The sequence below is a fragment of the Eucalyptus grandis genome, chromosome 8, assembly GCF_016545825.1.
Source record: "Eucalyptus grandis isolate ANBG69807.140 chromosome 8, ASM1654582v1, whole genome shotgun sequence".
Taxonomy (NCBI): Eukaryota; Viridiplantae; Streptophyta; class Magnoliopsida; order Myrtales; family Myrtaceae; genus Eucalyptus; species Eucalyptus grandis.
Genome location: NC_052619.1, coordinates 42,667,494 through 42,678,336, shown reverse-complemented (window position 1 = coordinate 42,678,336; position 10,843 = coordinate 42,667,494). Strand labels below are relative to the sequence as shown.

At 43.3% G+C, this 10,843-nt stretch overlaps 2 protein-coding genes across 2 annotated transcripts; one reads left to right on the top strand and one right to left on the bottom strand.

Annotated features, from left to right (window-relative positions):
* Positions 1-634: 634 nt before the first annotated feature.
* On the bottom strand, positions 635-2,367 carry LOC104414507 (phosphoenolpyruvate carboxylase kinase 2). Its single transcript, XM_010025650.3, has 2 exons — positions 1,389-2,367; positions 635-973 (listed from the first exon to the last, which is right to left on the bottom strand). The coding sequence occupies exons 1-2, from the start codon at positions 2,194-2,196 to the stop codon at positions 912-914; spliced, it is 870 nt and encodes a 289-aa protein (XP_010023952.2). The 5' UTR covers positions 2,197-2,367; the 3' UTR covers positions 635-911.
* A 6,927-nt stretch (positions 2,368-9,294) lies between these two features.
* Positions 9,295-10,843, top strand: LOC104414506 (phosphoenolpyruvate carboxylase kinase 2). The gene is given in 4 exon segments (XM_010025647.3): positions 9,295-9,903; positions 9,906-10,197; positions 10,272-10,326; positions 10,450-10,843. Coding segments are annotated over 4 exon segments (891 nt in total). The 5' UTR covers positions 9,295-9,384; the 3' UTR covers positions 10,475-10,843.

Sequence of the window (10,843 nt, the reverse complement as noted above, 5' to 3'; positions counted from 1 at the left end):
CACAGGCTAGCTTGCACCTGGCGACTCATGGACGACAAGAAGTCACAAACGTTCAAATTTGACTCAAGAAATCGTGTCGAGTTACGTTGTACTTATGTTTGGAGCGTGTCGTGTTCTTCCTTGTACTCACGGCGAAGGACATTTGCATGGAAATCAGAGGCGCGCCAAAAAGGGCCTCATCCATGACTTCGGCTCCGTCTCCCAAACAGCGGCTGCAGAGGTTCACGGCAGTCACGGCAGTTCGACTCTCGTGAAGAGAGAGACCGGAGCAAGCAGCGAGCCGTTCGATGCCGAAGGACGCCGCGGCCGCGCGGGCGTCAAGGGCGAGATCGATCGAAATTCTCCGGCGACCGTTTGAAGCAAAAGCAAGAGAGAGAAAGAGAGTACGGTAGAATAGAGTAACGGGAAAGAGAGAAAGGAGAATCTGGAAAATCTGAAGAGGGAGGCCGGCGGCACACGTGTCGATCGAACTACGGATTCAAGTTGGACCGCTTGACACTTGGCAGGAGTGCATTCTAAGAAAAGCGATAATTACGGAGCAGTGGTACGGTACGGAGAGTGATCAGAGTCAAATTTGTCTCCATCTGCAGAGTACTAACTGCGCATCGAGAGAGAGGGAGAGAGAGAGAGAGTCTATCAGCCAGACGAGCCTTCTTTACTGCGAAATTTACAAACGCAATCCCCCTCAAAGAAAGGAAGAGGGAACAGTGGCTTCCTTCCTTCCGGGAAAATCCATCCATGTACATCACAACAAAACCTTCCTGAGAGCACCCAGTCACTTTCCCTCCTTACTTCATGGCTATATTTACAATCGCATCAAGCCACTCCTTCACAGACTATTCACAGCAGCTCGCATGCCCTTACTAATGCTAACAGCGACAAAAGACGAGAACGAAAAGCTGTTCATTCACTCAGTTTAAGATTTGTTGATCGGTCGCCTCTGCTCCTCCGAAGCTGGTTACCCATGGATGCCCTGCATCGTCATCACTTATCCAGTTAAAAAAACATAAACAATCACAAATCACAGGATTTTAGCTAAGATCAGACAGATTGCAATGGGTCCAGATGAGTTTTTATATTACACATTGTCCCCACAGACACTGTGCTTAACCTTCATGAGTGAAGTTTTCCTTTTTGCTTTTGAAGCAGCATATTTGAAGTTTTTCTCAATTCTGTCTGAGTTTTTCTGGGAAAAAAGAAACAACCCAGATGGATAGATGGTCCTAAGTATCACCAAAATACCAAGCTGAAGGTGAATCTAAGAAACTGATGCCGCTCCAAGATCGGATTTTTAGTTCATTCAAACGCTTGATGAGTAATTACAACAAGAACAGAACTTGAATGATTTATTAAATTGACCCAAAAGGAAAAGGAAAAAGAGAACTCACTCAGGACTTGATCGGCAGAGAATCTCCTGGAAACGTCCCTGCACAGCATCTTCCTGAGCAGATCCTTCGCCGTGGCCGACACCGACCGGAAGACCCGCGGCGGGAACCTCAGGTTGGCCCTCAGCACCGCCCCGAAGATCTCCGCCGCGCTCTCGCCGTAGAACGGCGGGAACCCCGCCAGCATCACGTACAGCACCACCCCGGCGCTCCACACGTCCACCTTCTCCCCGTACTCCCTCCCCTCCACCACCTCCGGCGCCACGTAGTACGGCGTCCCCACGATCCCCCTCAACCCCGCCCCCGACTCTCCCCCGATCACCTCCGCGGAGCCAAAGTCCGCGAGCCTCAGCCGCCCCCGGGAGTCGAAGAGTACGTTGTCGGGCTTGATGTCCCGGTGGACGACGCCGTGGCGGTGGCAGTGGGCGACGGCGCGCATCAGCTGGGCGAGGATCCGGGCGGCCTCGGGCTCCGGGAGGGAGCCGGCGGAGGCGACGGCGCGGTGGAGGTCGGGGGAGTCGCAGAGGTCGAGGACGAGGTGGAGGTGGGAGGGGTCCTCGTAGGCATTGTGGAGGCGGAGGAGGTTCGGGTGCGGGGAGAGGAGGGACAGCACCTTGGGCTCCATGAGGAGGCAGTGGGAGTCGAGGTCGTCCCCGGAGACGGCGGACTTGTCGATGGACTTGACGGCGAGGGAGGAGGCGGAGGAGGGCGCGGCGGCGGCGCGGAGGGGCTCGCAGCGGCGGACGACGCCGAAGCGGCCGCGCCCGATCTCCTCGCAGATTCGGTAGTCTCGCTTCAGCGCTTCGGTCATTACTCTCTCTCTCTCTTCCCTGCTTTCTGCGAAAATTGTGGGGTTTAGTTATCTGTTGGGTTTCGGGTACGGCAAGCAAGAAAAAATACAGAGCAAAGATTTTGACGTTGAAGGGAATATTCTTGATTCCTGCTGCCTCCTTCTTCTACTTCTTCCTTCCCTTTTTTTTTTTTTTTTTTGGGCTTAACATACTACATTGAGGCTATCAACATTAGCGATTCCCTAACTCGATACGAAATATATTATAGCCTAGCTTTCTATATCGCCGGAGAAAAGCTCATCTGATTGGTATATCTAACCGGAGTGAGCCAGTAAAAGACAAGAATTCAAAAATTTAAAATACTAAAGTCGATTGATGACTTTCGTGCGAAGAATGTGATTGGCTTGCCAATCACATCATATGGAGCTATTGTTCTACTTGTTACTTTAAAAGTCTAAATTATTAGATCAGAATGCGATCTTACATTTGAAATAGGATAAAAGCCACAAGATATCTTAAATTATGCTTACTATTGAGATACATTTAGTCACACCAAAAACCAAAAATTTGTAGTCACGTAACACATTCATTCAAAAATCTCAAACTATATCTCTCTAATAGATTTAGTTCTTTTTTATGACAAAAAAAAAAAAATCTCAAACTTAGATCCTAACATTTACTCTATCATGAATTTTTTCTTTCCTCCTTCGCCATCGCCACTGCCCTTGCTGTCGCCATCACCAACATCATCACCATTGCCAAACCAAGCGAGAAAACGAAGGTGGAAGTGAAAAAGAAAGGAAAAAGAAAACAAGAAGAGAAAACATATAATGAGTTGGATACGTCTGCCACGTGAGCGTTACGTCAACACTATTTGCTTTTTGTTGTCCATGTAAATAGATTTAGTGAGTTCATTAATAGAATTTTGAAGGAAGTAAATGTGTTATGTAAGTACAAGTTTTGGGTAGGCATGTTATATGAGTACAGATTTGAGATTTTTGGTATCACAAAATTTTTTATGGGAAAAATGTGTTATAGAGGTACAAGTTTGAATTTATGGTATCACAAAAAAAATATTTAAAGTGAGTATGTCATAATGAATAAATACTTTTTCCCTTCAAAATATTATAATACTTTTGCCACACATCTTCTATTTGGATACTGTGTGAAATTTTATGCGTTTCCTCCCTGTTCTAAAAGTTTGATGTGTACTTTAATATGTCAAAAAGAAAAGATTCTTAGTTGCATAGATTAATGCCTCGTCCGCCGAACCAAATCTCATGACGTCCAAGAAAAATCTGTGCATAATCTTGCACAGGCTCAATGCATTCCGACAAATGAATCACATGGATCTCATACGGAGGCCACGCAATCCGTTGTACCATACAAAAACAGAGCACGTTCATTTGAATTCACATGATGATAACATTAGAAGCACTCGTTTACGCTTGCAACAAGCATTCAGTAAAATAACGGTGCGTGTTTTATGAAAAATAAATGATTCGAAAAATATTTTCTTAAATTTCATCGCTTGCATTGCTTAAAATAATTAATTAATGAAAAATATATTCATTATCGACAATAATTTATCTTTAAATATTTTCACAGAGGTGAAATCCACGTGATATTCAACCTTTTTTTTTAAATAAATGCTGGTAAAATTATTTATTTTTTACAAAACAAACAAAGTTCGAGTCTTGAAAAAAAAAAAAAAAAAAAAAAAAAACCAAAGTTCAAGTCGGTCACAATCATTGCCCAAATAGTTTTGACACAAATTCCACTTAACGGATAATGGGTCTGTGTCAGGGCCAAGAAGCTTCCCAAAGAACACGACTCTTCGATTGGGTCAAGTCGTGTGATAAGCTGTTGATCCGACAGCTAAAAATGGATTCGATAATGAGCTTACAAGATAGGGAATAGTCTTTCAGCTTTTAAATAGAATTACGAGAATAACTTTGTTAACATAACTGTTTTTGAAATAATAGATCTCACAATAATTTTTAATTATTTATTATTTATTTTCTTGTTATCCGAAATAGATTATTTATAATATAGAAAAATAAGGATAATAACGTAGACATTTTTCTTGCGAGAGTGCTCCTCGCATTTCAAGTGACGTTCCAATCTAATTTTCTTTTCCCAAAAGAAAACGCTTTTGGCTATGATGTAAATTACGTACGAACAACCTGTCTTATCCTCTCGCGTGCAAGAGGAACAGACCGTGGAAAATGGCAAAATAGACGCAAGACAAGAGGCCTTTGGCTTTCTTTCTGGCTTTTGGAGCAAGGAAATGGGTCGCTTTCCGAAGACTTACGTAAGATGCGACTGCAATGTTTGAGGGTGGGCGGGAGGCACGAGCAAGTGTTTCTCCTTTCATTCCTACTTGCCCATTTTTCAATCCCAAGCTTGCGACCAAACGTCATAATTAGATGAAATATATTACAAAACATCGTTAAAGCATTTAGAACACGTATGATAATCACTTTATGTCTTTATTTTTTTATTTTATGATCTCAAAAATAGGTTTAGAACATAAATTCATTTGATATGAGATAAATTTTGTACCTAAAAATAAGTTAGGAATATAAATGAAAAGTATAAATTTTCTATTTTTGGGATAGAAACAATTTTTATTATTATTATTGTTTTTGTTCTCTCTTTGCGTGCGTTCTTCCATGAGAAAACCACCCACCTCCTCCTCCTCCTCGAGACTCTCCATCCTAGACCCCCAGATTGATCTTTGCCTCCTTCACCCCCTCGCCTCCACGTCTTCCAACGGTGGCTATTACAAGTCTACTTGGTAATGTTTCTATTTTGGAGAATAATTTCTTTTTTAAAAAATAATCTTTTTCTAATTTTATTCCCAATAACAATTTGTAAGTAAAATAATACATTTGGTAACTATATAAAATTTATATTCTTGAAATGGAAAAAGAACAAGTTTGCATTTGGTACAATTTACAAATTTTTTTGTAACATAAAATTTCTTTTAATTTTTTAATAATTTTTAAGACTTTTTTTTTCTTTTTGTTATTCTTCTTTGCCGCAGCCGCCACGGCAACGGCAGTCAGTGGCAACCGGCGGTGGTTGAGTAGTAGTGGGCAATGATGGGGGCCAAGGAGGAAGAAAACAAAAAGGTAAATAAATAAATAAATTATTTTTAGAAATTGTTCTTGAAAATAAAAAGCTATTTTTTCTACTTCTTATTTCTATTTCAAATATATTCCCTAGCACTTTTGTATTCCGAAAAATAAAAAAAATTAATTGATGTTACCAAATAGATTTTTATTCTTTTTTTTTGTTCAATGAACAAAAAAAATCGAGAAAATAGAAACGTTACCAAACATGCATTACATCTCCACCTCCTCTGTCACTAGCGCTGGCACCAACACCTCACCCCTCTTTGGTTTTCACCACTCCCCCATGGACAATCTCATCATTTATGACTTCTCCAAGCTCTGCTCTGCCACCAACAACTTCCTTGCCAAACCTCGCTACTCCTCATCCTCCTTGTCCTGGCATTGCTCTCTCCACAGCACGGACATTGTCATTTTCCAGCAAGTTCAAGCGCAAGATTGACATGAGCCACCTCAAGGACCTCCTCAAGATGATCTGCCAGAGCCACCTGGTTAGCTTCGCAAAGCTGCTTAGCGCCTCCGCCTCTAGCCACAACATATTCTTGGTCTATGAGTTTGTTGACAATGCCGGCCTCTCAAATTGCTTGGGAAACCTAAACATGCCTTATTTCACAGCCCTTGGGACCTAGATATCAAGGATGTATATCTCCACCAACATTGTGCATGGCCTCAATTACATCCATAATAACACCCGCCTCAACATGATTCTCATCCACAACCATATCAAGAGCAGTAGTATCATGGTAATTGAGCCATTATTTGAAGCCAAGATTTGCCACTTCGAGACTGCTTGGCTATGTGGCAAGGTGGACGAGAATGACGAGCTCTACGAGCAGGCAGGTCCGGCAAAGGGCGGTGGTGAGATCAAGGAGGAGGAGGTCCAAAATTTTATGCTGTTATAAAAAGAATTTCTATTTTTGGAATATAAATTTTATATTTTTAACAAACACGGTCAAATGTTCCAAAACTTATCCAAGGAAAAATCTATTTTTGACTTGTACCCCTATTAGTCCTCATTAAACATGTTTTGAAAATGCAACAGTTTTGCAATTAGAAACAAATTACTTTCTCATAATGCGTATTTCTTCAATTTTCAATGATCTTCTTTTGGTTAAATATTTAACCGGGCTCTAATTGGATAGCCTCAAACCATCGTTCTAGAGGTAAATATCTGCGCGTTCTTTTCCTTTTTCTTTTTCTTTTTCGAAAGCGTGCTCTCCTTATTTGGTTTGACATTAGCAAAAGGTCTTGTTTTTACTTTGATCGTGTGCACACACTTCACTTAAGTCCTTAAATATTGTAAGTCCTATATAGAAACCAAATAATCTGATGTTCCATAATGTGATGGTATATATATAAACAGCGACGCATGCAAGACTTGCCCTTCAATTAGGGTGCTCTGTTATGGGTTATCCCCCACAATGGTCTGACTGCAAGGTCGGCATTATTTAGCTGTTAAATTTTGGCTGACTTGGCAAGGGCTGCCTAGCCCGCGGCCAAGGAACCACGATGGCCTTAGGTGAGGTGGCTGTTGCCTAGATCTAGGGAAGGCTTGCAATCCTCACCAGCAGCCGACAAGCGACATAGCCAAAATGAAACAACAAAGAAAAGGAAAAGAAAGAAAGAAAATTTAAAAATAAAAAATAAATTTCAAATTTTTTAATTTGTGAAAATTATCCATGTTAATATTGGTCATTCCACGTCGGATGGTCACTGTCCACATCAACAATTTTCGACTAAGGACTCCTTTGGCAAATTGGGAAAAAGGTTCAAGGCTCAATTGGTACAATTGAAATGTTTATGACTGAATTGACACAACCATGTGTATACAAACTGCTTGTGCCACACATATGTCAACTACCTCTACACATACCAATCTTTTTGTCCCGCCTTGATACCAGCCGGCTATCCATGCTGAACATGCCGAATCTTGATGCCAACATTGGCCAATACCAATCTCGCACATGCCAATCCTAGTATTGGCCAAACCTGCGTCACTCGCAATCTCATTGGCATATTCTATCATGATATCTTATAAAATTTAAAGTTTATATATTAATCAACATGATCGATGTCTCCCAAAATCAATGTTCTCCATACAATTCTATGGGCAATACCACCAAGTGTACCACATGGTCAGCTTACTAAGAATCTCATATTCCCCGTTTTTATTTTTTTGGGTGTTTGCCTTACTCATATTCTATAAGTACGATTCTCATCTTTATATTACAATATTTTGGTTTCCGATGTAATATAGAAGAGAATATTCTTGTTTGTCTAAGTGAGACGGTCGCTTGGGGTTGCTTTCATTCACGGCCAAACTCATGGAGACCAATGAAGCAAATACGAGATCTTTTGCTTCCCATGTATTTTCAACCAAAAAAAAAAAAAAAAAAACAGCTTGAACACGTACGTGACGTGACAATTTTTGCATAGGTACGAGATCGACTTGTTCATTTGTCCTGATAAATTCCAAAGCGGTCATGACCGTATAGAATAAGTTGTATCATCTTTGCTTATTTAAATTCAGCTGATAAATCTTGTGAATTGAGTGTGTACAGACATGGGACAGGCGTCTTTACTATCTTTGAAATCGAAATTTGTTTGCTAATCGAATGTAACTCTTGCTAAATGTATATTGCTAGGGCATGTCCTTCTAATAACATATCGTCGGTGTCTAATCAACAAAAAATGAGATCATCCCAAGTGAGCTTGTAGTCTAACAAGACGAGCATAGTTATTGTCATGGAAAGTTAGGCTTTGAGCATATCGTGCAATAGACTAACGAATGACAATCGAGATAGTCCTAAAGAAAAGTAAGGAGGAAATAGTAAATAAATATAGAAGAGTTTCATGTGATTCTATTCGAATCAGTATTTACATTAATGAGGACTATGATATAGGGAAGTACGAGTACCAATGACACAATCTCTCAGATATTTCTTGACACCCGATTAACCCAAGCAATCCCGAGAAGTTTTTTTTTTTCCTTCCGATTCTCATAGTTATCGCGCCAAGAAATATCAGAGAGAAAACCCTAGCACTCCTCTTCAATGACTTTCCCAATGCATGTTAGTGTTTGGTTAAATATGTCAATGAAAGAATCTCTTAACCTATGCGGTTTAGGAAGCTACCCTTACTCGATTTCACTTGGTGAGTGAGACCTTTAAAGCATCTATTAACAAACATGAAGAGTTACGAAACTTTCACCGCACAATTTCGATGTGGCACCCATATTAGTTACAATTATATCGAGCAAGCTCTAAATCATATATCGTCGCAAAGCTTGGCAGATATTTTACCCACTCATGCAAGTTTCGAAACCAAAGAAATAAGTTTTCCCAAAAATCTACAAATTCGAGTCCAAAGTTTTGACTTGTATTGATTTTTAAGTTGAATGAATAATGGAAATTGTGGATCTCACATTTTCCTCCATTTCTAGTCAAAGGAAACTCGTCCAAGTCAAATGTAATTCCGTTCAACCAATTTTTTGATGTGTGAACTCCAATTATAAATGCCATTCAAATTTATATTTAGTTTAATTTGCACACATTATCAACCATGCGGTCTATGGATTGTGACTCCTTAATTACATGAACCACGCCAGGAAATTTGAAATTACCATCCAAGATTTTCAAAACCTATTTTTTTTTTAACGACCTCATTTAAAACATAACTTTCTCTCTCTCTCTCTCGCTGATGGTAACGTAATAACTGCCATTGCATTTTCTATCGCAAATTCACGATCCAGGGAGGGCCATCCTTGTACGGAAAGCTATCAAAGGCATTGTCGTTATTCTATTTGAAAAATGGAGCCCCTTTCCTAAACCCACGGCCAATCGGCCATGACTATGAGCAGCATCTCCCCGTCAAATCCATCCCACAGCCGTCGGATTCCCCCATCTTCCTCTAAAGAATATTCCCTCCCAGTGGGCCCCCACCACCCAAGCACTTTATCCTAGGTCTTCCTGGTCCCTGGTGCGCCCGTATATTTCTCTCTATATTTCGCAGAGCAGAGAGAGAAAGTAGAGAGAGAAGAAGCAGCAGCAGCAAGCGGCGCGCGAGAGAGAGATGACCGAAGCGCTGAAGCGAGACTACCGAATCTGCGAGGAGATCGGGCGCGGCCGCTTCGGCGTCGTCCGCCGCTGCGAGCCGCTCGAGCCCTCCGCCGCGCCCTCATCCGCCGCCCCCTCCCTCGCCGTCAAGTCCATCGACAAGTCCGCCGTCTCCGGCGACGACCTCGACTCCCACTGCCTCCTCACGGAGCCCAAGGTGATGTCCCTCCTCTCCCCGCACCCGAACCTCCTCCGCATCCACAACGCCTACGAGGACTCCTCCCACCTCCACCTCGTCCTCGACCTCTGCGACTCCCCCGACCTCCACCGCGCCGTCGCCTCCTCCGGCCCCCTCCCGGAGCCCGAGGCCGCCCGGATCCTCGCCCAGCTGATGCGTGCCGTCGCCCACTGCCACCGCCACGGCGTCGTCCACCGGGACATCAAGCCCGAGAACATACTCTTCGACTCCCGGGGGCGGCTGAGGCTCGCGGACTTCGGCTCCGCGGAGGTGATCGGGGGAGGGGAGCAGGCGGCGGCGCTGAGGGGGTGGTGGGGACGCCGCACTACGTGGCGCCGGAGGTGGTGGCGGGGAGGGAGTACGGGGAGAAGGTGGACGTGTGGAGCGCCGGGGTGGTGCTGTACGTGATGCTCGCGGGGTTCCCGCCGTTCCGCGGGGAGAGCGCGGTGGAGATATTCGGGGCGGTGCTAAGGGCGAACCTGAGGTTCCCGCCGCGGGTCTTCCGGTCGGTGTCGGCGGCGGCGAAGGATCTGCTCAGGATGATGCTGTGCAGGGACGCTTCCCGGAGGCTCTCTGCCGATCAAGTCCTCAGTGAGTTCACCATCTCGTCAACTTCTTGTTTTTTTGAGGGGGTTCTAGGTCTTAAGTGAAAACCAATCTTGAAGCTCCTTTTTGCAGAGATCCGCCTTCAATTAGTGATCTCTTAAAGCATCCGATCCGGTAAATCCATGTCGTATTCATCAAGCTAGCTTTAAATCTACGACCCATTACGATTCATCTAATCCTAGCTCCGATCATTACATCCTAAAAAATTTTCCCCATTTGAAACGATGCTTGATGCAGAGCATCCATGGGTGACCAGCTATGAAGGAGCACAAGCGACAGAGCTCGTCATCTAAATTCAAGACTTCTGCTGCGTATACGTTGTGAAGGGCACGTCGCGTTCATGCCCCGTGCATAGGCCCCTTGTGCAACTGCAACTGCAACTGCAACTGCTAAGTTCTGTGGTAGCTTTTTGCGATTTTGTTAGATGATTCTCTCGAAGCAGCGGAGATCTTTTCCATCTGAGCGGATCGAACGATGACGTGAACTACGAAGGGGCGATACGGTTAGGATCGCGCTTGTTGTGGTCGGGATCTGATTTCGTTCGGTTCTTGTTCTTCTTTGTAATCGGGTCGTTTTCGACATTCTTAAGGTTGCGCAGAGATGCAGTTTAAGGTGCCCCAACGTTTGGAGA